This window comes from Mercenaria mercenaria, chromosome 9 (assembly GCF_021730395.1).
Source record: "Mercenaria mercenaria strain notata chromosome 9, MADL_Memer_1, whole genome shotgun sequence".
Classification (NCBI taxonomy): Eukaryota; Metazoa; Mollusca; class Bivalvia; order Venerida; family Veneridae; genus Mercenaria; species Mercenaria mercenaria.
In genome coordinates, this window is record NC_069369.1 from 70,481,550 (window position 1) to 70,508,625 (window position 27,076).

The 27,076-nt window shown below is 35.7% G+C and overlaps 2 protein-coding genes across 2 annotated transcripts in view; one reads left to right on the forward strand and one right to left on the reverse strand.

Annotated features, from left to right (window-relative positions):
* The window catches only part of LOC123547408 (WD repeat-containing protein 11-like), a 47,896-nt gene extending 37,873 nt beyond the window's left edge, over positions 1 to 10,023 (forward strand). The window contains exons 27-28 of the mRNA XM_045334494.2: positions 7,439 to 7,583; positions 8,696 to 10,023. Coding sequence (XP_045190429.2) covers positions 7,439 to 7,583; positions 8,696 to 8,823 — 273 coding nt within the window. The 3' untranslated portion in view covers positions 8,824 to 10,023. The remainder of the gene's footprint in view (positions 1 to 7,438; positions 7,584 to 8,695) is intronic.
* A 5,158-nt stretch (positions 10,024 to 15,181) lies between these two features.
* Positions 15,182 to 27,076, reverse strand: part of LOC123547410 (uncharacterized) — a 34,765-nt gene continuing 22,870 nt past the window's right edge. Inside the window, exons 8-10 of the mRNA XM_053551666.1 lie at positions 22,816 to 23,007; positions 21,970 to 22,127; positions 15,182 to 20,858 (exon numbers count right to left, since the gene is read on the reverse strand). Of these exons, the coding sequence (XP_053407641.1) occupies positions 20,709 to 20,858; positions 21,970 to 22,127; positions 22,816 to 23,007 (500 nt within the window). The 3' untranslated portion in view covers positions 15,182 to 20,708. The remainder of the gene's footprint in view (positions 20,859 to 21,969; positions 22,128 to 22,815; positions 23,008 to 27,076) is intronic.

A 27,076-nucleotide genomic window follows, 5' to 3' on the forward strand; every position in this document is an offset into this window, starting at 1 on the left:
TAGCCGACAGTCTGTTTAAGGAGGTAGGTTACCTTCGTATTTGTATGTGCGCATGTCCAACCGGAAGCTAACGTGACGATTTACGACTACGTTTACGACAAGCTAAATGTGTTTGTATATTCATTCTTCTGAGAAAAAAATCATGAACCTGTCTTCGATCTGATGCTTTATGGTTTAATAATGCAGAAATAATGAATAAATTGCCGCAGAAACGCTTCAAAACAATGTTGCCTTAAAATGACGTCATTGACGTCATGACGTTACGTGTCAGTTACCGCGCAAAATTAATAGCTTTTATCTTGAAAGTACGTAATTCTGTGCATTTTCTTTATTTTAACTATTTTTAAATAACCATTATTTGCTGAAATATTTTTTATGAGTTTTTTGCTCTGAATAATAATCAATATTTTGCTTCTTTTGTGTAGTTATATTGAAATGTTATGCGGAATGTAAGAAAATGGATGATGATAAGCAATGTTATTTGGAATATAGTTGGGTGAAAGGTTACTTGTTACGGCCATTTTCAAATAGAAAATCTAGCAGATTGATTTGTAATACCTATTTTTCAGGTTCCGTTGATAATTTGTTACTCATGGACTAAAACTAAGATCTAAAATTGTTCAGATTTCATTAGAAAATTGTGGTTTCTTGAATTGAATTGATGTTACCATGGAAACGAAGCCCGTGACCTATGTATCTAAATGTAAAATTTAAAAGCGTTGACACTGGTCTATTTAAGAAACACGGCTTCGGCTTTTTATTTTCATTTCAACACTATCCATGAGAATAATAGAAGCATGCTGAACGATTTTTCTCTGAAAAATTCCAGACGAGGGGTACTGCTGTAAGTATTCTAAGCTGTGAAATTTGTTTGAATAAACGCAAATAACACGAAAATATAACTTACGTTAGAAATAATATGTTTTAAAGCTACATCAACTAGAAAAATAATCTTATTCAATACTTTTTATAAGAAATTACGACAAAAAGAAAGATATAAGCTATTTTAAACATCTCTGTTGCCATGGTTACTTTAAAGTTTAAGAAAAATAGGGTACCATGTAAAGTGCTTGGTATTTTGCTTATAATATTACCCAAATATTCCATGTTGGTCATTAACAGAATGGCACTGAAGCCGTCGAAAACCCCTATTTTTATACATGGTTGTTTAAAAATGAGAGAAAATGCGTTACCATGGAAACACGAGCCCCGCGACATATACATTTTAAACTAATATTAGAAAGCTAACATGCATATTAGTAAAATTATCAATTATGCAGACTTCTACGGATATCAATGAAATTAAAATACACTGAAAAGTGTTAAATATCCGTATTTTCCTTCTTCTTTCAATATGAAATACCTTTGGAGGGTCGTGTTCTTCAAACCTGGATAAAAAATGAACTTGAAGGGACAGAGACAAACGAAATTGAGATTGTAGCAGTTAAAACTTCATATTACACGAAATACAAAAGAATGCTGTGGTTCAACTAATTTGAATTTACCCTTGTAACAAGGTAACCTACCTCCTTAAGAGAAGTGGCTGCTTACTATAGGTGATCACTAAGGCAGGTTCAGTTGTACAAAACAAGTTTCTCTAGCCACTCTAAAATAACTGACTTACACAATACAGGCTCCAGCAGCTATATATAAAAATCATTATCAAGTGTGTACAGACTCTTTCAAATGTAGCTACATTATTACTAAAAAAAACCCCAAATTGTTAAATTTTCATCTGTATATTGATAGCAAGGTCTGTAATTTAAATTTTAAATTTAGATTTAAATGCTTATAAAAACAGTGTGTATGTGATTACACAATGACCTTATGATGTAACACTATTTCTCTAAAAGATCAATAGACATTGTATCTCTATTACACACTACTATTTAAAATGCAAACATTCTAAGTATGTATAACAAGTAGTCCATTTCCAATCCTTTCAGTAAAAGAAACTTTAAAAGGGACTAACCCACACATTGTAGGCGAAAAATAATTTCTCTAAAAAAATGCATAAAAAGTGTGTACTCTGAAAGTGACTTAAGTGGCACAAACTTATTGACTGTCATAAACATTTTGCAAGTTATTCTTATAAATAAACAAAAATATTATAAAGAAGGTAGTAAACCGTTGCAATGCTTTTGAAATAATGCAGAAAATTTACATTTTTCTTGCATTTTTGCCAGTATCTTACTAATTTTCACCCACTTTATCATTTTTCAGTGTCATATATACATTCTATGCCAAACTTAGTCGATATGAACATGTTGAAAAATTTCACCCAAATTGTGGGCGAGTAGCTTTAAGACAAGAGGGCCATGATGGCCCTATATCGCTCACCTGAGTAGAGTTGTTTGCTTGAACAAATTTCTTAGCTAAAGCTTTAAAAACAAGAAAATTAGGAGAGTGGGTCATGGTAAAGATTATGCAAGATTACTTTTGAAATCTATAAAAAAATATTACAGGTGGTCCAAATCCTTTTGCTGTAGCTTAGAAAACAAGAAAGTAGGTCAGTAGGTCACATTGATGGTCACTGAAAATCTGTTTAAAGATCGGCCTGCAAAACTGTACATGTCATCCAAATTTCAAAGCTGTATCTTAAAAAACAAGAAAGTAGGTCAGTAGGTCACATTCAAGGTCACTGAAAATCAGTTATAAGACTGGTGTGCAAAACTGTACATGTCATCCAAATTTCAAGGCTGTATCTAAAAAAACAAGAAAGTAGGTCAGTAGGTCAAGGTTACAGTCAAGTGACCCCTAATTACTTAGGGTCATCAGGTAATTATAATTAAACAGTCTAGGAAATATGATCAGATAATTTTTGAAGTATTTTTTCCTATATAACTCATATAAAAACTATGTGACACTCGGGACGGGGCCTCTTTTCACCCCAGGGGCATAATTTGAACAATCTTTATAGAGGACCATTAGATGATGTCACATGCCAAATATTGAGGCTCTATGCCTTGTGGTTTTGGACAAGAAGATTTTCTAAGTTTTCCCTATATAAGTCTATGTAAACAATGTGACTCCCAGGGTGGGGCCATATTATACCTAGGGGAATAATTTGAACAACTTGGTAGAGGACCACTAGATGATGCTACATACCAAATATAAAAGCCCTGTGACCTGTGGTTTTGGACAAGAAAAGTTTTAAAGATTTTCCTTTTGGTTGCCATGGCAACCAGAGTTCTACATGGAATTCAATTCTTTGAACAAATTTTAAAGAAGACCATCCAAGGAACATCCCTGTGAAGTTTCATCAAAATTGGCCTAATGGTTTAGGAGGAGATGTTGTTTAAATGAAAGTGTGGACGGATGGACAGACAGATGCCGGACGGATGGACGATGGCTGGCCGGATGGTGAGCGATCACAAAAGCTCACCCTGAGCCTGTGGCACAGGTGATCTAAAAAGGAGAAAATCTCCTTTGTCAATAAGATTAAGTGGGAGATTCTATTGCTTAAATCTGTCCATGGGTAGCCTTACCAGTAAAGTAAATTCTGTTAAATTTAATATCTTAATTATATCAATATATAAAGTTTCAATATTTTTCTAAATTTCAAAGTCCTTTTCACAATAACTTGTATGCACTTTTGATTTTTGTATTTTTGTTCAGACCACTTGCCAGTATTTTGATTACTGGATTCTGGTTATCTGGTTTAATGCTGGATTTATATATATATAAAAAAAAACAATTTCCAATACAAATAAATGTTAACAGCATTATTTCGTTTCTGAGTTTCATTTTCAAAATGAGCCGCGCCATGAGAAAACCAACATAGTGGGTTTGCGACCAGCATGGATCCAGACCAGCCTGTGCATCTGCGCAGTCTGGTCAGGATCCATGCTGTTCTCTAACAGTTTCTCTAATTCCAGTAGGGTTTGAAAGCGAACAGCATGGATCCTGACCAGACTGCGCGGATGCGCAGGCTGGTCTGGATCCATGCTGGACGCAAACCCACTATGTCGGTTTTCCCATGGCATGGCTCAAATGTTCTAACCTGATATTGTTCACACTGTTCGATTTTTTCATTTCAGCTTCCAATTGTTTAATTACCACCAGTGTAGCTACTTTTATTTATTTACAGAACAAACATATAATTATTTGCTTTAATGTTTGTTTTGTGTTTAACACCGTTTTTCAACAGTATTTCAGTTATGTAACAGCAGGCAGTTAACCTAACCAGTTTTCCTCGATTCTGTACCAGTACAAACCTGTTCTCCGCAAGTATCACATGAATCAGAGATGGAGGACGAGTGATTTCAGACACAATGTCTTTTATCAAATCGTCACAGAGAACATAAGCCCCTCCCGGGGATCAAACTCATGACCCTGCAAACTGTAGATCATTGCTCCCCCTATTCAGCTAAGCGGGCGGGCTTTGCATTTTAAATTTTGTGTATAAATAATTTTAAGACTTGTTACTAGATACCTATTAATTCCTGACATGAATATCACAGATCTATATTTCATATCACCTGTCCTGCAGAAAATGCTATAGAATTAATGCTGGACTTTCTTGAAAATGCAGATGATATCTAAATTGATAAAGGAAATTTTGAAATAATAGCATTCAGCTTCTTTTAAGTTTCTGATGTATTTTAAAAATTGAAATGTACCTGAAATAATGTTTGAAGTCCAAAATACCAGCAAAATCACACAAACTAAAATCCCACAGGTTAGCTTGTAATTGAACACCCTCATTTTAAGACATCATATTTGAACACCTTCATTTCATGAAACTTACTGTATTGAACTTTTAACAGGTTGTTCCATTTACCTAAATATTGACAAATTAATACTTTTAATATTTGCTTTAACCTTTACCCTGCTAAATGGACTAAAATTGACTGGTTTGTCGTTCAAATTAGGCTGTACCATTTATTATTCGAAGGGGTGTTCACTGAAAATTTACTGACTGAATAGCGAACAGTGCAGACCAAAATCAGCCTGCATTGGTCTTGGTCTGAACTGGTTGCAGACAGAATATTTGCCCCCAGCAGGCTAAAGGTAAAAAAGATTATTGAGAATGTAATAATGTAACAGAAGAAGGTCTATTATGGTGGTTGAAATATGTTTTTGTACAATAAAAATGAGACTGAAATATACAAGAGATTAATGAAAATGTGAATGTGGCTAGTTATAAAAAAAACATTGATAAGATTATGCAATATTTAGTTAAACAATTTTGCATGAAATATTCCCAAAGTCAGGTTTGCAATTTTGAGGGTAAATGCATTTCTGAAAAATGGCGCTTATTATTTTTGAGAAACAACAATGATAAAAGTTATTTTTGAGCGATGTATCAGTAATTCCTCCAGATGGTTCTGTCTGCAGGTATTTACTTCACCAGAGCACAACAAATACATTAACTTGTTTACGAGTATTAATATTTAATTTTGTAATCAATTTGTAGAATGTTAATGCCTTTAGTATTGCAGCTACATTTATACCTTTGTGTACTCAATGATTCCTGCAGTTTCAGGTCAGTTCAAATGAAACTTTGTATACATCATCTAAATAAAGTGGACTTTCAGATGGTTTTGTTGACTTTTATGTCACTCTTATATTGCTACTACATCTACACCTTGTGTATTCAACTACGCCTACTTTTTCTATCCAGTTTAATGGAATTTGGTTTATATTATCATAGGAGTGACCTTTTTAGCTCGACTTTTCGAAGAATAGTCTAGCTATTCTACTCACCCTGGTGTCGGCGTCGGCGTCACACCTTGGTTAAGTTTTTGCATGCAAGTACATACAGCTATCATTTAAAGGCATATAGCTTTGAAACTTACTTATTCTTTTTCTAGGTCAATTACCAACCTCACTGGGTCAAGTTCCATAACTCTAACATGTATTTTGAGCAAATTATGCCCCCTTTTGGACTTAGAAAATTTTGGTTAAAGTTTTACATGCAAGTTACTATCTCCAAAACTAATGCAGATATTGAACTGAAACTTCACATGTGTCCCTCGGGGTTATAAAACTAGTTGATAGCACCAAGTCCCATAACTCTGACCTTCATTTTGGCCAAATTATGCCCCCTTTTGGACTTAGAACATTCTGGTTAAAGTTTTGCGTGCAAGTACATACAGCTATTACTAAAAGGCATATAGATTTGAAACTTATTTTTTCTTTTTCTAGATCAATTACCTACCTCACTGGGTCAAGTCCCATAACTCTGACATGTATTTTGGGCAAATTATGCCCCCTTTTGGACTTAGAAAATCCTGGTTAAAGTTTTACATGCAAGTTACTATCTCCAAAACTAATGCAGATATTGAATTGAAACTTTACATGTGTCTTTGGGGTTATAAAACTAGTTTATAGCACCAAGTCCCATAACTCTGACCTTCATTTTGGCCAAATTATGCCCCCTTTTGGACTAAGAAAATTCTGGTTCAAGTTTTGCGTGCAAGTACATACAGCTATTACTAAAAGGCATATAGATTTGAAACTTATTTTTTCTTTTTAGATCAATTACCTACCTCACTGGACCAAGTCCCATAACTCTGACATGTATTTTGGGCAAATTATGCCCCCTTTTGGACTTAGAAAATCCTGGTTAAAGTTTTACATGCAAGTTACTATCTCCAAAACTAATACAGATATTAAATTGAAACTTCACATGTGTCTTCGGGGTTATGAAACTAGTTGATAGAAGCAAGTCCCATAACTCTGACATGTATTTTGGGCAAATTATGCCCCCTTTTGGACTTAGAAAATTCTGGTTAAAGTTTTGCGTGCAAGTACATACAGCTATTACCAAAAGGCATATAGCTTTGAATCTTATTTATTCCTTTTCTAGGTCTATTACCAGCCTCACTAGGTCAAGTTCCATAACTCTTAACATGTATTTTGAACAAATTATGCCCCCTTTTGGACTTAGAAAATTCTGGTTAAAGTTTACATGCAAGTTACTATCTCCAAAACTAATGCAGATATTGAATTAAAACCTAACATGTTTCTTCGGGGTTATAAAACTAGTTGATAGCATCAAGTCCCATAACTCTGATATGTACTTTGGTCAAATTATGTCCCCTTTCGAACTTAAAACTCTTTTGATGTTTAACATTTTGGGTAATAATTTCCTGCTTCTGTGACAATATTTCCAATAGTCGAGCTTGGCTGTCTTATGGACAGCTCTTGTTATACCAACAGCCAGTCTCACACAAGAGCTCATTGAAGTGACCTTTTTATACCGACAGCCAGTCTCACACAAGAGCTTATTGGAGTGACCTTTTTATACACTAGAGCTTATCAAAGTAACTTTATTATACAAGCAGCCATTTTCTCACTAGAGAAGCCAGTCTGACATTGCAGCTTATGAAAGTAACCACATTACACCAAAATTAATGGCCTCACACTGGCGCTAATCAAAGTTACTTTTTACAAGCAGCCGTTTGTAGAGTAATTTTATTATTTGTTTCAGTGTAAAGCCATACTGATGATGCTATCTCACGGTCAGTTTGCACCAGTTCTACACATGTTGTGTTCTCAGAGACAGTTTGACACCGCAGCTCTCTTTCTGCAGTCCTGTTTGGAGCAAGGGCTACTGGAAAAGTCGGATTATACAGGTAATATCATTCTCCTTTTCTTGTCCAAGCAAATCTTAGATAATTCTTATACAAAATATTTTAAATTTCTTGCTAACTTTTTAAGTGGTTATTGGAAAAGTCTGATTATTCAGGTATTTTAAAGGTCCATTACTAAGGGAAAGTGAGTTGGCAATTTTTTTCATAGCCAGTGCATAGACTTCTGCAAGACACTAAATAATGAAGATTGGCAGGTCAAAATTTACAGAAGGTCTTTGGAACTCAAAGAAATGTATGTGTATTATGTTGAAATTTCAATGAATCGACAGAATGACCCCCCAGGTCTTTTTAACTTTCTTCATACTTCATAGAAAAATAAGTGTACATATACTGCGATTTATTTCGAATTTCTGCATACTAACTTTCATTTTCCAATAAAATGAAATAGTTTCTGTGCTTTTTCAAAGAAATTAAAATGTTCACTTTCCTTAGTATTGGACCTTTAAATAACCTCTGTTCTTCTTTTGGGAATTTGTTGTTGGAAAAGTCTGACTATACAAGTAATATAAACTTTCTCTGCTCTTGTTTGAATTAAAGCTATGGAAATGAAATACCTGATTATACATACATGACCAGACACTTGCATACAAGAGCAGAGGAAATTTATAATACCTGTATAGCAAGACCTTTCCAATGACTCTTGGAAAAACCGGACTACTTAGTTAAAAGCACTTCTAGATGACCCTATATAGAATCTGTCAGATATTATTAATGCAAACATTCTGACCAAGTTACATTAATAGGGCCAAAGTTGTGCCTACTATTAACAGTAAACTTACTGAATGTCTTACGATGACTGACATAAAGTGTTTACTATAGCCCATACTGAACACTAAGAATTTAACAGTAATTCTGGGCATAAATCAATTTCTCCATATTTATGTGTAGCAGGCTTTAAATATCTGTACATAATAATGATTGTAGATTTATTTTATTAAACGATTATGACTTTCAGACTGGATGACTTCCTCTCATGAAGAGATTCAGTCAGACTGGGTCTGCTGTTACTTTACTTTGTTGCGTTCTGTGATTCAAACAGATCTTTGTGTAATTTTATCTCCATCATAAGTAACATTGATTTTTATTACTTTCAGACTCGGTGTATGTGGAGTTTTCCAAACTACTGACAGTTACAGAGTACCAGTCTGCAGTGAAACACTATTGCAGTCTAGCAGGAGAAAATGGCGACACATTTCTTGCAAACCTTAACAGGAAGACTTGAGCAAACATAAATTACATCCATACCATTTGAGTGTAGAGAACAGAAATATTCACTGGAGAGGAGCTGAAGTTGTATTTAACACAGTTTGAGAAATTGTGCATCAGTTGTTTATTAGCATGAACAGTAATTATTATAGCTCAAAATGGAAGTTTTGATTTCATGAAAAAGGGAAAAACCTTGTTGCCATGGAGATAATGTTCTGACTCATGTTTATCTAATTCTATTAAATCCATAGCCATGTTAAGAGTAATTGCTTCACTCAGAATCAGCAGCCTCCAGATAGATGTTTTTTCGTTCACATGAAGCAAAGGTTCATGATATGCTGTAAATTTAGGTGGACGATCTGGCATCCGTCATTTACTTTTAATAAATTATTTTTCTCATGAACTACTTGATGGATCTTCTTTGAACTTTGTCAGAAGCTTCCTTAGATTTTGTTTTAAAGTTCAAATAATTGCTTGATTGCACCAAGGAGCCACCAGCGTTAAGAACAGGAACAAATCTTAAAACAAATTCTCTTAGGTGGATGTTTGTTGAACTTGATAAGAAGCATCCTTATATAATTATGGACATTTCTCAGGTTTGTTCAGATTGTTTTTCTTGACTGTTTTTTGTTGACAACAGAGCTAAAGACTGAAAATCCACTAAATAACTTCTTCTCGTGAATTGGTTAATGGATGTTCACCAAACTTTGTCTGTAGCATTTATAGATAGGTCTTTCTCAAGACTGTTGAAATGAATCTGCTCAACAGTAAATATGCTACCAGAGTTAAAAATAGAAAAAAAAAACCTTCAAGAATATCTTGATGGATGCTTAGCAGATTTTATAAGAAGCATCCTTTAAGGGACACTTCCCTGTTCAAATTGTTTGGGTTGACTGCAATGAGAAACTGTCATAGTTAAAATAAAAACATGTTCAAAACATCTCCTCATAACTTGCTCCATGTGTGTTCATCTCACTTGGTCAGTAGTTGGCTTGCATGGACCTTTTTCAAGTTTGTTCAAATAGGTAATTGATTGTCTCGTTACGTCTTATGAATGAAACTTTTTCGTACTTAACACAGTTTTTACCTTTTATATAATGTTATGTCATGTATTTATAGGTCAGATCAGGTGAGTGACTAAGAGCCTCATGACCGTTTTGTGTAGGTGCATTTTTACATGTATTAGTCATTGGAAATAAATGGTTAAACAGTGTCATTCAGTGTGCTTGAGTCATTATTTTATTTTAAACTAGCAAAGTTATTAAATTTAGTTGTCACTCTACTGACAGTATGAAGTGAGATTTGCACAAGATTGTCTTTTCAGTTTCGGTTTAAGTATAGCAGAACTATGAACCATAAGACTTTGATAAAATTTGTACACATTATTAGACCTTTTTCACCAGCATATTTTTAAAATGCCAAGCATTAGTCATTGATTTTCAGCTCATCTTTACAAAGTGTATAGAGGACTGTCCTACTCATTCATGTGTCTTTCACTTTATTGTTATTAATACTTGATAACCAGTGGTACCACTGTCTACAAAACTTAAGAGTTTGTCACTTCAAGCCCCCAGAATGCTAACATCGAGAAAAGATTCCCCATGTATGGGTACTTTTCACAGTGCATGCTTAAGATTGGAAGACACTGAAATTAGAGCGTCTTCAGTATCTTGCACTATCCAACTATAATTACAAATAGCCTTCTGGAGCATTCACGAATATGGATGTCTATAAGTATGCTTAAATACAGACAAGTCTGTTGTAATGGGAAAACATCAGGACCATTGTGAACTTCTAGGTTTTAGTTTATTCATTGTGTAACTGTCTGACTCTAAGTATGCGTTATTACTAAACCGCATATTCCATGGGGGCAATTTCAAAGGGTCTTGTTTTTCAAAATAGATTATATTTGTCATACATAACATCTGAATATTTTTTAATTTTCGGTGAGAAGACATATTAAACTAATGTAACTAGCTATATGTTGGCAAATGATGTTTATATAAAATAAAGAAGAAACTGAATTAGTATAATGTAACCTGATAGATCTTAAGGCAATGTTTGCCAGAGCTGTTGTAAAACACATATGCCTCTCCCCATGATGGGCCCCATGTGGTTCTGGGACGATCTATGTATGAAAAGAATTGGAACCACTGCCTTACCCTTGCATGATCGTAAGAGGCGACTAATAGGGTCTTAACACTTGGTTTTGGTGTAACTCTGTGATTCCAGCAGGTATGCAAATTTTGATTCCATACCTCATGTTTTTATTTCGATGTAAATGAGATGTGAAACCAAAATTTGTAGTCCTGTTTGGCGCCATATAACCTATACTGTGTTGGTGTGCCGTAAAACCCAAATAAATAAATAAATAAATCCCCATGATGGCCTTTGGGTATGAAATTATATGCTGCGAACTTGGCCTTTGACTAAAATAATCTCAGAAACATCACAAGTAATCTATTGACTACAGGCATACATCCCAAGGTCGTCAGCCAAAGCTCACTTTCATTCACGAGGTCACTGTAACCTTGATCTTTGACCTACTTACATCAAAACAGTATAGTTTTTGAGAAAAGGTGACCTAAACAAAAATTTTAACCAATAAATTCAAATTTTCTAAGTACAAAAAGGGCCATAATTTTGATAAAATGCATATTAGAGTTATGGGTCTTGGCCTACATAGTCCCCTGATGATGATAAACAAGTGTGAAAAGTTTCAAAGCTTTAGCTCTTCTACTGACCTAGGGCAATTATACTGTGAAGTTTGAAGACTGTAGGTCAAAGCATTCTTTAGTTTTCAGACTTAGTCACTGTGATCTTTACTTTTGACTTGTTAACCTTAAAGGAATAGGGATCATCTACTGCCCAAAGGCAATAATCTTATAAAGTTTTGATGATTGAAGAACAAAGCATTCTTTAACTAGAGCTGCTTTTGAGAAAAGCGCATGTCTCCCACAACTGCCTAATCATCTAGATTGGCATTTCTTCTCCATTATGTATCCGAGTCAACCATTCACCAAAACTTGTATCACTGGCATCATTATTCTGTGTTTTGGGTAATTCAAGGGCCATAATTCCAAAGTGCCTGGGCCGATTTGGCTAGTTATCGAACTTGGCCGAGGACTTGTTGGCAAACACATTTTGTTCAAGTTTGGTGAAGATCGGATGAGAACTGTTTGACTTAGAGCACGGACAAGACTTGTGACAGACAGACAGACTGGAGTAAATCAATATGTCTCCCACCACAGTGATGTGGGAGACATAATTAAGTCGTCTACTGACCACATACAATCATCCTATGAACTTTGGCAACTGTAGGTCCAAGTGTTCTTTACTGACTGAAAACTATTTTTAGTCTCCAGCTCACTGTGACCAATGACATTCTTACCCCTAAAGGATTAGGAGCCATCTACTGACTGTGAAGTCTGACGACTACAGAGCACTGTAATCTTGACCTTTTACCTACCAAGTTATTTAGAACTTGTTTCAAAGTTTTTCTATTTTTAGCTCTAGTTACAAGAGGCCCCAATTTCAGCAATTTGAAAGTTATTCATAGCTGTTGTATTTTTCTGTTACCTCTAGCAGCCCCCAAAAAGTGGCAAAGAAATCCCATTTGAACATATTTGGGAGAGAGCTTCATAGTAATGCTACAGGCCATATTTTTTTTACTAAGATCTATGATGCGAGTCACGAGTAGTTCTGTTTTTGGGTATTATGGCTCCTAGAAGGGGTCAATCTGAACCATTTGAAGTAACTGGAGGACCTTGTCAGGATGTTACAGACCAGGTTTTGTGTAATTCTGACCATCAGTTTCATAGATGTTTATGTAAAATTGTGGACAATGGATGCTGCACTGTTCACCTATACCAATAGCTCATTATGAACCTTCAGTTCAGGTGTGCCAGAAGTAGCTTATTTTTAGAAATTCCTTTAAATTGTTTTAGGAATTTAGCAATACTTGAAACAGCAGTTTCAGGGCCTATTGAAAACCTGTCTATATTTATGAAGTTATTTGAATATTCAACCAAGCATAAACTAGAACTGTCACAGGAGTGATGAATTATACCCCCAAAATAGGCCTTGTCACAGAAGTATGACCAAGAGGCCACAACTACGTCAAAAAAATGTGGTTTGTAGTCAAAGTAAAACTTTATCTTTATTTCATAATGTTACACCCATGTACCAAAAATGGTTTAAAGCTGTCAAGCCTTTCATTAGTTGTTGTCCAGAAACCATAAATTTGACAAATTTTAAGTTGGAAAGGGGCCATAACTACATAAAACAAGAGCTGTAACAGGAGACAGCATGCTCAACTATTACGATGCTGGACCGTAGTGAAAGTGGGCACATCTGAGGAAGCTGGAGCTGTCATTAGTGTTTAATGATTCCAATAAGAATGAAGATATTGGACAATAGCTCCAGTCTGTGTCAAAAGTATTAAGTAATAAGAGAGATTTAAAAATATTAAGTAAGTATAATTCTAAGCAAAACGGGGGATAATTCATGAAATATTGGTGGAAGTGATTTTTGCACGTTGTGTCATATGATGTGGGTGATGATGTGGAATAACAAACTTCAAGTTTGAATCCAATCCATTTAGTAATAACTGAGACAGAGTGAAAGTGCATCAAAACTTTAACCTGGAATTCTAAGTAAAAGGGGGGCATAACTCATGAAATAATGGTACCAGTGTTATGGACCTTGTGTCATATGATGTGGGTGATAAGGTGGAACAACTATTTTAAGTTTGAATCAAATTGATTTAGTAATAACGGAGATAGAGTGAAAGTGCATCAAAATTTTAACCTAAAATTCTAAGTAAAAGGGGGGCATAATTCATGAAATATTGGTACTAGAGTTATGGACCTTGAGTCATATGATGTGCTTGATAAGGTGGAACAACTATTTCAAGTTTGAATCAAATCCATTTAGTAATAACTCAGACAGAGTGAAAGTGCATCAACACTTTAACCTGGAATTCTAAGTAAAAGGGGGGCATAATTCATGAAATATTGGTACCAGTGTAATGGATCTTGTGTCATATGATGTGGGTGATAAGGTGGAACAACTATTTTAAGTTTGAATCAAATCGATTTAGTAATAACGGAGATAGAGTGAAAGTGCATCAAAATTTTAACCTAAAATTCTAAGTAAAAGTGGGGCATAATTCATGAAATATTGGTACCAGAGTTATGGACCTTGAGTCATATGATGTGCTTGATAAGGTGGAACAACTATTTTAAGTTTGAATCAAATCCATTTAGTAATAACTGAGACAGAGTGACAGTGCATCAAAACTTTAACCTGAAATTCTAAGTAAAAGGGGAGCATAATTCATGAAATAATGGTACCAGAGTTATGGCCCTTGAGTCATATGATGTGCTTGATAAGGTGGAACAACCACTTTAAGTTTGAATCAAATCCATTTAGTAATAACCGAGACAGAGTGAAAGTGCATCAAAACTTTAACCTGAAATTCTAAGTAAAATGGGGGGACAATTCATGAAATATTGGTGCAAGAGTTAAGGCCCTTTAATAACTATTTAAAGTTTGAAACAAATCGCGAAAGGACGCCAACGCCAGGTCCAGTAGGACAGCTCTCCATACTTCGTCTAGTTGAGCTAAAAACGGTGGTTTGTAGCCAAAGTAGAACTTTACCTGTATTTTATTGTTACACCGGTGTACCAAAATTAATTTTAATTTGTCAAGCTTTTAACGAGTTATTATCCGGAAACCATGAAAACCAACGGACCGACAAGCTCACTCCTATTTAAACTCCCCCCCCCCACCCACAACCAACTTCGTTTGTGGGGGTTAAGTGTACAGACCAGACACAAAAAAGTAATCTAAAGTATCTAAGCTAGGGGTCTGGGTTTTGCATGTAATATGTGATTTTGACCAAGACAGTTTTAATATCCATCCATGCATGGCAAACTGACCAACATAAGATTTTAGACCTTCACCTTTTAAATAGGGGTCTGCTGGACACCTCATTTCATGGGGAACATTTATACAAAGCAATTTAGAAATCACTTGATGAACTGCACTTACTTACCAGACACAAAGCGGACCTGTTGTTACTGTTGACCACAGTATGACCCTGATCTTAGAGCTAGGAACCTGCATCTTGCCCACTACACAAGTCATCGTTTTATAATGGGGATCATTTTTGCATCACCTGATTGGATGGCAGAGTTACTGACCTGATAGGAGTGACGGACAGATTAACAGACGATGCACCAATTCCTATGTTCCGTTTTCATGGTTCTCCCTTTGAACAACAATTAAACAACAGAACATGTGATACACTCTTTCCAATATCTAGTGGTAAGGAACAAGAGATAATTCAATCACGAAATACTGCAACTGAGCACTTTGAAATATTTTATTTCCTCAACTTTCATACATTTGTGCATCTTTAAAGACCTCCAATTACCTGTTTACACAAAGTTTTCTAAGCAAGTGCTATCTGAAAATGTAACCCAACTCGAAACAAATTAATAATTTTATCCTATTCCACTTTAACATAACAATTTTCAAGCAAGAGAACAATTCTTTAACAAGAGCACCGCCTTGCGGGTGCTGACGCTCATCTGATTTTTTTTTGTGTAATAGAAATATTGTCCTACCCATGATTTTCTAAGTCTAAAAAGGGCCATCATTCTTGCAAAAAGCAGGATAGAGTTATGTTTCTTGATGTACAGTGTCCACTTATGATGGTGAAAAACTGTTGCAAGTTTTAAAGCAATAGCTTTGATAGTTTATGAGAAAAGTTGACTTAAACATAATACTCAACCAAGAAAATGATTTTCTAAGTCCAAAAGGGGCAATAATTATTGCAAAAAGCACGATGGAGTTATGTTGCTTGCTGTACAGGGTCTGCTTATGATGGTGAACAAGTGTTGCAAGTTTCAAAGCAATAGCTTTGATAGTTTAAGAGAAAAAGTTGACCTAAACATAAAACTTAACCAAGAAATCTGATATTTTCTAAGTCCAAAAGGGGCCATAAATCTTGCAAAAAGCAGGACGGAGTTATGTTTCTTGCTGTACAGGGTCAACTTATGATGGTGAACAAGTGTTGCAAGTTTTAAAGCAATAGCTTTGATAGTTTAGGATAAAAGCTGACCTAAACATAAAACTTAACCAAGAAAACTGATTTTCTAAGTCCAAAAGGGGCAATAAATCCTGCAAAAAGCAAGATGGAGTTATGTTTCTTGATGTACAGGGTCAGCTTATGATGGTGAACAAGAATTCCAAGTTTCAAAGCAATAGCTTTGATAGTTTAGGATAAAAGTTGCCCTAAACATAAAACTTAACCAAGAAATCTGATATTTTCTAAGTACAAAAGGGGCCATAAATCTTGCAAAAAGCAAGATGGAGTTATGTTTCTTGCTATACAGGGTCAGCTTATGATGGTGAACAAGTATTCCAAGTTTCAAAGCAATAGCTTTGATAGTTTAGGAGAAAAGCTGACCTAAACATAAAACTTAACCAGGCAACGCCGACGCCGACAACCGCTCAAGTGATGACAATAACTCATCATTTTTTTTCAAAAAATCAGATGAGCTAAAAATCATTGATAAAATACATGGAGTTAGAATAAGGTACAGTTAATTGAAAACACTTTACCACAATATGAGAACAGAACAATATGCTACCCAAAATATATATATGCAAATTTGTCACAAACAAAACTTTTTGATAGTCCTTTTAAAGGAGTGGCTTACTTTTCAACTTGAGCAACCCTTAGTATAACAAGAGCACTGCCTTGCGGATGCAGACGCTCATCTGATTGTTTTGTCTCTGTATAACAGAAATATTAACCTACCCATGATTTTCTAAGTCCAAAAGGGGCCATAATTCTTGCAAAAAGCAATGCAGAGTTACCGCACTTGCTGTGCAGTGTCAGCTTTTAAAGGCAAATAACTGCTCCAAGTTTTAAAGCAATAGCTTTGACTGTAAAGGAGAAAAGTTGACCTAAACCCAAAACCTAACCAAGAAATCTGATATTTTCAAAGTATAAAAGGGGCCATAATTCTTGCAAAAAGCAGGGCAGAGTTATATTTCTTTCAGTACAGAGCCAGCTTTCGATGGTGAACAAGAGTTGCAAGTTTTAAAGCAATAGCTTTGATAGTTTAGGAGAAAAGTTGACCTAAACATAAAATTTAACAAAGAAATCTGATTTTCTAAGTCCAAAAGGGGCTATAATTCCTGCAAAAAAGCAGGATGGAGTTATATTTCTTGCTGTACAGAGTCAGCTTTTGATGGTGAACAAGTGTTGTAAGTTTTAAAGCAACAGCTTTGATAGTTTAGGAGAAAAACTGACCTAAACATAAAACTGAACCAGGCAACACCGACGCAGACCAAGTGATGACAATAACTCATTTTTTTTTGTTACAAGTTTCAAAGCAATAGCTTTAATAGTTTAGGAGAAAAGTTGACTTAAACATAAAACTTAACCAAGAAATCTTATATTATTTATTATATTTAAGTCCAAAAGGGGCCATAATTCTTGCAAAAAGCAGGATTGAGTTACATAAGGGTTCATACAGACAAGGCCAAGTCAAATTCAAGGACTTTTCAAGCACTAGTCTTATAGTTTTCAAGGACTTATTTATAAATAATACTTACACAGATTTGTAATGAACTGACACCATTTTAGTCCGAGGAGACAACGCTAACAGAAAGTATGAAACATTCGTACCCAAACTTCGCTTTCGTCCCGAACACATTCGACCTTTTTTATTACGGCGTTTTCGTAGCTCTGCCCATTGCTTGAAACTTGCAGATTTTATTCTAAAAGATTTACTTTTGATTTTCAGGCAGATTTTAATTGTCTAGCATACGAGAAAATAAGAAATTCAAGTACTTTTCAAGGTCTTTGGGCAATTTTCAAGCACTTTTCAAGACAAATTTTGTTTTCAAGGACTTTTCAAGACTGCCCTTCATTTTCAAGTACTTTTCAAGCCTGTGGGAACCCTGACATTTCTTGCTGTACAGAGTCAGCTAATGATGGTGAACAAGTGTTGTAAGTTTTAAAGCAACAGCTTTGATAGTTTAGGAGAAAAACTGACCTAAACATAAAACTTAACCAGGCAACACCGACACAGACCAAGTTATGACAATAACTCATCATTTTTTTTTTCATAAAAAAAAGATGAGCTAAAAGCCAATGTCAAAGTTAGAAGAAAGTGTTCGGAATAAGATAGAAATTTGGTAGGTTTCATATTTATCCAAAGAGTATTCATTATGTCTTGAGAGAATGTTTCATGACAAATCTTAAGGAGATGCATTAAACAGCTCGAAAGAGATATTTCTTTAAGCTCTTGCAGGCTTGCTGACAAATTGAAGAGATCATTATGATGTATTAACACTGTTTACCTTTATTAACAAGACAGGTTCCTACCTGTAAGCAAAACTCAAAACAAGACATTCCTGTAACAGAATATAAACAAAAAATTGCCTTAATTACAATGAAAAACAAAACTGTGCAAAAATCAATCAGTAGCATGTTCAATTATTTCTACTAAACAAGATGGTGCATCATTACCCAATCTTCTTATCTATTTTAAGTAACACAAGAAATTGCTTTTGTAACAAGGACATGCCTCCCCATATCATTTCAATACAAGGGTAAATCGATTTGTGTATCATATCCTGTTCAATTTATAATATTACAAACGTATGCAAAATTATTGGAAAATCAAACAGGGATTAAAGATATGGAGCAGACATGAAATACAACCTGACCATTTAACACACCATACAAACTTGACCTTATTTTAACCAGGCCTGAAAACTGCATGTCTGACCTAATCTCATTATGGCGAACACTTGTGCAGTTATTTTAAAATCCTTTCAAGGTAGTAGATATGAAATACTGTCTATCTCAACTTGATCTTAGGATACCACCATGACCGTTGCTATCTGCATGTCGCCCTCTAACTGGAAAACATTTATGAACAAGAGCTGTCCGTAAGATTTATGACCTAGTATGTCCAGTAGTATGCCAGAACAATAATTCTTAGGAAGCCAAATGAAGATATAATTGCAATTTTAACAACGGACACGTGATTAACAAGAGCTGTCACAGGTGACAGCGCGCTCAACTATTTCGACGATGAATAGTGAAACTGCGCACATCTGAGGAAGCTGGAGCTGTCACTGCAGTGTGATGTGGGTGACGATTAAAGGAATAACTATTTTAAGTCTGAAGCAAATCCATCGAGTAATTAAGAGGTAATCGAGAGATAAAGAGAAAGTGCATCAAAACTTAATCAAGGTGTGGAAGCGGACGGATGCAGATGCCAGGTTGAGTAGGATAGCTCTCCATATACTTTGTATAGTCGAGCTAAAAGGAGCAATTTCTGTAAAATTAAGGCCATTTGTGGCCACATGTTAGTTTCATTAAGACTGCTCAAGGAAAGAGAATGGTACAGTTGCTGACAGGAAACAATAGAGCAATCCCACTTAAATTGCTGGCAGAGCACTTTGTGTTAAGGTCAGCTAAACAGCATGTGAATAATCCTGTTAAACAAATGAACAAAATAAAGCAAAACTATCTTGACTAGATTTTCTAACAAAAATGAGCATTCTTAAAATGAAAAAAATCCATATTGTTTCATTGCTATGGAAGTAAATAAATGGCTTATAATTGAGCCGTGCCATGAGAAAACCAACATAGTGGGTTTGCGACCAGCATGGATCCAGACCAGCCTGCGCATCTGGTCAGGATCCATGCTGTTCACTTTTAAAGCCTATTGGAATTGGATAAAGTATTAGCGAACAGCATGGATCCTGACCAGGCTGGTCTGGATCCATGCTGGTCGAAAACCCACTATGTTGGTTTTCTCATGGCTCGGCTCATTATTATATTGATATTCTCTACAACACAAGATACAGCATATTAACGAAACACATTTAATATTAGTATATGCTAACAATTGTTATTCTAACACTTCTTGTTCAGAATTTATTTAGTTTACAATCCTAAATGTTAGTACCAACCTGAATGTTGTAACAAAACAATTGTTGCATTAATTTGATGTCAACTAATGAAAGCGATTTGTCAATTCATACTGACATATCTTACGCCAAAAGTTTTGAACACTTGAACAACTGGCAGTCAGCAGGGCTGAATTAAGTATTTTGCATATTCTTAACATTGAATCTTTTCTGTTACAAGAAAATAAAATATTTCTTGTATGTATTTTGTATTCATGACTCCAAACACCCAAATGCATCAGATCAACAATACTTATTTTGTAGCGCAACACAACAAAACACTTTTCTACAAAATATTCCTTTTGCCTACCCATAATCATTATGCAATAATTGAAGCATTTGCAACTGTTACGCTAGCAACTACTGTAACTATGCTGAAAACTGTCATGCTTGCAGTTTATACACTTTAACAAGTTTACACACCTGAGAAAGTTAACACATACCACTAAATGTACAACTAGCTGTTGGTGTACTACATATGATATCCACTATCCTAGCAGTTTTATCACTCCAATACATGTGACACTGGCAGATGTTTCTTCTTGTGGCAGCAGATTATATAGTTCAGTAATTATTATATTCCCACTATATACATACTGTCTGCTGTTCATGCAAGGAATTAGTACACTGTAACATTTAACTTCACAACAACTTGATGCACACTGACTAAAGTAATGCAATGTTAGCTGTTTATTATGCCCTCTCACAAGTTCTATGCTAGCAATTACTTGAAGCAACCTAGATGTAATGCCATCTCGATGCACTTTCTTCTGCTAGCAGGTTACTCCAGATATACCATATAAACTTTGTCTTAAGAATATCAACAAGTTATGCTAGCAAATCACTGCCCTTTGTCAATTACTGACACGCTAGCTGTTAAAACACTGAACAATGTTATGCTAAAAGCTGGTACACTTTGACAACATGCTGAAGAAAATTGACAACAATCAGTTTGTTGTCCGACGTAAGATGAACTCCAGATGGACGGACAATTTTGTCATCAAAGTCTATCAATCCCGTGAAAGAACCATCATGTCGGAATACCTGAAAGTACACGAACTTCATGCATTCTTTTACCAATGCATTATATATACATGTAGGATTATAGTAGTCTCGATCCAACTCTTGCTACCATAGTAAATATTCAACTTGACTGACATACTCCAGTTTGACATACATGTAAATGTGCATACTTCACCCTGAAGGAACTGCCGGGTTACAATGTAGGCTAGTATTACTCATTCACCATCAATTTTTTTCATAAAGTGGTGCTGCAAGGTTTTTCAGCAATAAAGGGATAATTTGGAAAAAAGATGTATTTTAACATCAAAATCTACTTCAATAAATCAGCCCTTTTTTGTAAATTTGGGGAAGGGTACCAGGTCCCTTTTGGAGGGGAAATTTACGTCGCGAAATCATTGTTTGGAGGCATATATTTGCTGAAAAGTTGTTAAAATCAGGACTGAAAATCAAAACTAATTTCATTTTTTTTGCATGGGGAATTTTTGGCCAAGGTGGGGAAAAAAGTATACTTTTTAGACTGGGGAATGGGGCCGAATTTCGGCCCTAAAATAAGCATAAAAAAAGGCCTGTAAATAAATTTTAGAAAGCTCCATTTTCTTTTTACCAATAAGCTATGCATCTGTCACTTGAAAAAATCTGTCTGTTAAACACACAGCCATAGAGATGGCCTGTAAGAAGCAAATTGGTTTGTAATTTTGTACCTTGCAACTTTGACCTTTGATCTAGTGACACCTAAAAAACAGGGGCCATCTAAGATCCACAGACAATCACCCTTTAACATCTATAGCCAAAAGCATTCTCTTGTCAAGTGGAAACATTTGTTTTTAGTCTTTAAGTCACTGTGACCTTTGCACAACTAATCTCCCCAAAAATAGGGGTCATCTACTAACCAGACAATCATCATTATATGCTTGACAGACAAAGGTCAAAGCATTTTGTATCTGTTAATCGGAAACAAAGCACCTCCCTTGAAATTGACTCCCAAAACAATATGGGTCTTCTACTTGACAACTATAAGCCTAAGTGTTTCTTTACTTAATGAAATGTTTTCAGTCTCTTTGACTTTTGACCTACTGACCCCTAAAACCAAAGGGACCATGTACTGGCATCACAATTCTTTTCAGAAACATACTTGTATTCTATTGTTTCTACTGTCTCCGATGACAATGTTGCCGTAGTTGTCTACTGATATTCCTGAAGGTTCTTGGAACTGCATGATACCATGACCATAACAGCCTATCACCTTGAAAAAAATTCCTTCCAGATTTGTTATATAAATCTGGCTCAACCCTGAAATGAAAGTTTTTACTTGAATGGCAGACAAATGGCATCTGCTGTAAAGAAAAGAGATCTGAAGTTACATTTAATGAATATCAGATACGGTTAAAGGAAGTGGGTCATGACGGCTTTTTGCCATTAGGTAAGGGCTTTTCCTAGTTCTTATGTATGCCAGTGCTAAAAGCATCTACTTCATAAGCCTCCTTACTGAAGTTCTAATGAGTACAGAATCAAACTTTGAATCCCAAACGAAGCAGTCATACCACTGGACCTTTGATACGAATTTTTTATCAACATTTGCAACATAATGATACTTGTGCTATCTTGAGGTTTCCAACTTCCGTCAGAATGACACACAGTTCATCCATATATAAACTCCAGTATTTAGACTGGTCTCCAAACTAATATTTTGTCACTGTGCTAGACTTTACACCGACATAATCATAGATCATATCACAACTTCTCAGCTTTTGATTGTAGAGGAAGACCCCAGGTTCCCCTCTGTAAATTATTGCATCACGAGCTGGCACATGGTAGAACCACCAACCTCCTGTTAACCAGCTGGATGGCTCACACAAAGAACACACATCTGTGAGGAAAAAGTTATTTGAAGTCTGTGACCTTAACCAATCCACCACAGCAGCCTCTAAAATCAATTTTTACCTTTAGACTTTGAGCAAAGCAATAACATAACTCTTACCCAAATCACTAACAACAACATTGTTTTCAGAGACTGCCATGAACCTGCACTTGCTGCCAGGTGGAGCTTTCAACAATGGCGTATACGGAAACCTCCAAACTTGACTTCCGTCTTGCGAAACATGAACGAGAGCTGGATGACGCCTGTCTGTCTCCAATACTAACAAACACTTGGCTGGTGTAAGCACAAGACCTATTGTATAATTAACAAACATAAACAAGAGGCATAGTAAACCTGTATCGCTCATCTCATTTTCATACTTCATTTAAATGAGTATGATGTACTAGACCTAAATATAGCCAAACATCTGTTAAATTTAACAAATCTATAAAACACACAACACATATCAGGCATGCCTCATTTAAATTGCCCCCATCAAGGGGAGACATATGTTGTCAATCTTAGGGAGATTCTTGATTAGTTAGTAAGAACGACCTCCATTCATATACAGTAAAACCTGTCAAGGGAGTGGGAAAAGTGGCTGCCTACATGCTTAATGCAGGTAATTTATAAAACAAGAGGGTCATGATGACCCTGGATAGCTCACCTGAGTAATATGAGCTACATGTTTCAAATGTCAAACTGATGATTTTTAGAAATTTTTTAGAAGATTTTCCAATGTACAACAATCAAGTAACCCCTGGGGCGGGCCCAATTTCACCCCGGGGGTCATGATCTGAACAAAGTTTGTAGAAGTCTACTAGGCGATGTTACATATCAGATATCTAAGATCTAGGCCTTCTGGTTTATTTTTAGCAAATTTATGAAGATTTCCCTATGTAAAATCAAGTAACCCCTGGGGCTGGGTCAATTCGACCCGGGGGGGGGGGGGGGGGGGGGGGTCAAGATTTGAACAAATTTTGTAGAGGCCCACTAGGCAATGCTACATGTCGAATATCTAAGCTCTAGGCCTTCTGGTTTTTTTTAGAAAATTTTGAAGATTTTTCTTTGTACAATCAAGTAACCCCATGGGGCGGGGTCATGATTTGAACACATTTTGTAGAAGTCTACTAGGCAATGCTACATGTCAAATATCTAAGATCTAGGCCTTCTGGTTTATTTTTAGAAATTTTTTTAAGATTTTCCTATGTAAAATCAAGTGACCCCTGGGGCGGGGTCAATTTTGATCCGGGGGTCATGATTTGAACAAATTTTGTAGAGGTCCACTAGGCAATGCTACATGTCAAATATCTAAGCTCTAGGCCTTCTGGTTTATTTTTAGAAATTTTTTGAAGATTTTCCTATGTAAAATCAAGTGACCCCTGGGGCAGGGTCATGATTTGAACAAATTCTGTAGAGGTCCACTAGGCAATGCTAATGCTACATGTCAAATATCTAAGCTCTAGGCCTTCTGTTTTATTTTTTAAATTTTTTTGAAGATTTTCCTATAGAAATCTATGTAAAATCAAGTGACCCCTGGGGCAGGGTCAATTTTGACCCCGGGGTCATGATTTGAACAACTTTAGTAGAGGTCCACTAGGCAATGCTACATGTCAAATATCTAAGCTCTAGGGCTTCTGGTCTTTGAGAAGATTTTTTAAGATTTTCCTATGTAAAATCAAGTGACCCCTGGGGCGGGGTCAATTTTGACCCCGGGGTCATGATTTGAAAAAACTTGGTAGAGGTCCACTAGGCAATGCTTCATACGAAATATCTAAGCTCTAGGGCTTCTGGTTTTTGAGAAGATTTTTTAAAGTTTTACCTTTCGCTAGCCATGGCAACCAGAGTTCTGCATGGAATTCAATTCTTTGAACAATTTTTGTAGAACTTCACCCAAGAAACATTCGTGTGAAGTTTGGATGAAATTGGCCTAGCGGTTTATGAGGAGATGTCGTTAAAAGGATAAATTCACGGACGCCGGACAGTGAGTGATCAGAATAACTCAACCTGAGCCTTTGGCTCAGGTGAGCTAATGAATGACCATTTTGGGAAATTAGACACTGGCTGCTTAAAACAGGTTGGCTGCTTAATAGAGGTGACCGTTAAAGCAGGTTTTACTACAAGATCAAATTTTTTTGCAAGAATTTCATTTTTGCTAAATTTGCTAACTCCTTGTATTTGCAAAAAGAATACAGTGCAATCGTGGTGCTCTGAATCGCAATTTAACGAAATACCGGTATACTACGAAAAGGTGCTGTGGTCCCGGCTGCTTTCCTTCCTATTTATATGTTACAAAGTCGCGGTTTTACGAAAATGCAATTTTTCGAAAAATGCGCTCATACGAATGTTTTGTTATGCCTTTTAAGCCTGTTTTCAACTTGTTTTAGTTGCGATTTTACGAATACCTGTATCGTCTTCACAAGTTTTCACACCTTCCATAATGGCGTGAAAAACGCTTTAGAGTGGAAAATGTCACTATCAATTAGCTGGGTGTAAACAGTAATTAAAGTGAGAAAACTTAGTAATTAAATTCGAAACAAACGCTGTACACTATGACACAAGTTAGTAGTTTTTTTTTCTCCTATAACTATCAGATCGGATGGCATACCAGTCACACTTGCTTTGATATCTATACGCCTTAAACAGTCACTGCATAAAGAAGATAAAAAAATATTTAAGTCCTGATCGTCTGTAAACTGTCGTTTTATTATTCAAAAAAAATCAGCGAAGGGTAGCTGAATCGGTATATGCAATTGCGATTTTTTTCTCGTGCAAGAATGTACCTTGTATATATTTCATGTACAGTGAATAAAAATTGAAGAAAAAACAACACGTTTTACATTCCAGATACCATCTGAGCTCAGATTCGAATAAGATCTGTAGAAAACCCAGACGTACATATGAAATTGGTATACATGTACTCCGATACGAAAATCACATATTTAGATATCACAGGTTACAATGTGTAAATAATAAGATGCTGTATAGCGAAATTTCCTATGCTGCGCTCGAACGAAAATGCGATATTACGAAAAAAAACGGCCGGTCCCTTGGCTTTTCGTAGGATCGCAATTGTACTGTACTTGCCAACTTTATAATAATTGTAATAAATAGCATTGTACGTTTCACAACGGGCATTTATCACCAATATTCTATCAGTCAAACCAATTCTAATTTAAATACTGCAAACCTTAGCCCGGCAAAAATATTTTAAATTTTACAGTCGTCATTACAAAACATGGAACATGAGGCAATATCAAGCTACATTTTCGAACCAAGGTACGTCTATATTTTACCAAACCAGTATGATTTTCTTAAACCTTCACATGACCTCGTGTTGCATTAACTTAGGCCTCTAACTAGGTCACTTTTTTTTAATGGGAGGGTGGGGTAACGTGGCACCAACACAATTATAGGTCATATGGCGGCAAAATCATGGAATCAAATATTTAGCAATCGGTTATGCAGACTGATTTTTACTGAATTCCCAAATAACTTGATCCATTGTTCAAAACTGCAGTTCCCTATTAACTAGTATTACCTGCAATACTTCCTCTCACTCAACAAGAGCCATTTATAAAACATGTCCCCACTTGATGGTCTGTTGGAAGCAAGTGTGTATGTACTTTCATAAGCTGTTACCTTGACCTCTGACCTAGTAATTTTCTATTGTTGACCTACTGATAGTCAAAACATCTACTGACCACAGACAATCATCCTATGAAGTCTCAGGAATTAAGGTCAAAGCTTTCTTTGTAAAGTGGAAACCATTTTAAGCCTAGAGGTACTGTGACCATGATCTTTGATCTACTGACCACAAAGGTTATAACACATTTACTGACCATAGGCAATCATCCTATGAAGTTTGACAAATGAAGGACAAAATTACCCATTCTGTTTTCAGTCTCAAAGTAACTGTGACCTTGACCTTTGACCTACTGATCCCAAAAATACCAGGAATAATCTACTGACCATACTAAGGCAATCATTCTATGAAGTTCCAAGACCGTAGGTCATGTTGTTCTTTATTGAACAAAAGCAGTTGTCAGAATCAAGGGCACTGTGACCTTGACCTCCGACCGTATGATCATTTAAATAATTGGGGTCAATCACTGACCACAGGTTATCATCCTATGAAATTTGATGATTGCTAGTCAAAGCATTCTCAAGCTGACTGGAAACTGTTTAACTGACTTTGACCTACTGACCCCTGACACAATAGGAGTCATCTACTAATCAAAGACAATCATCATATTGAATGAGTGTAACAACTCTAGGTGGAACAGTTTTTGAGATAAGAACAACACAAAGTTGGATTGAGGGAAATTCGCACAACTGACGAAGGCAAACCAAAGTACTCCACTGTGGACAAAAAAAAGCT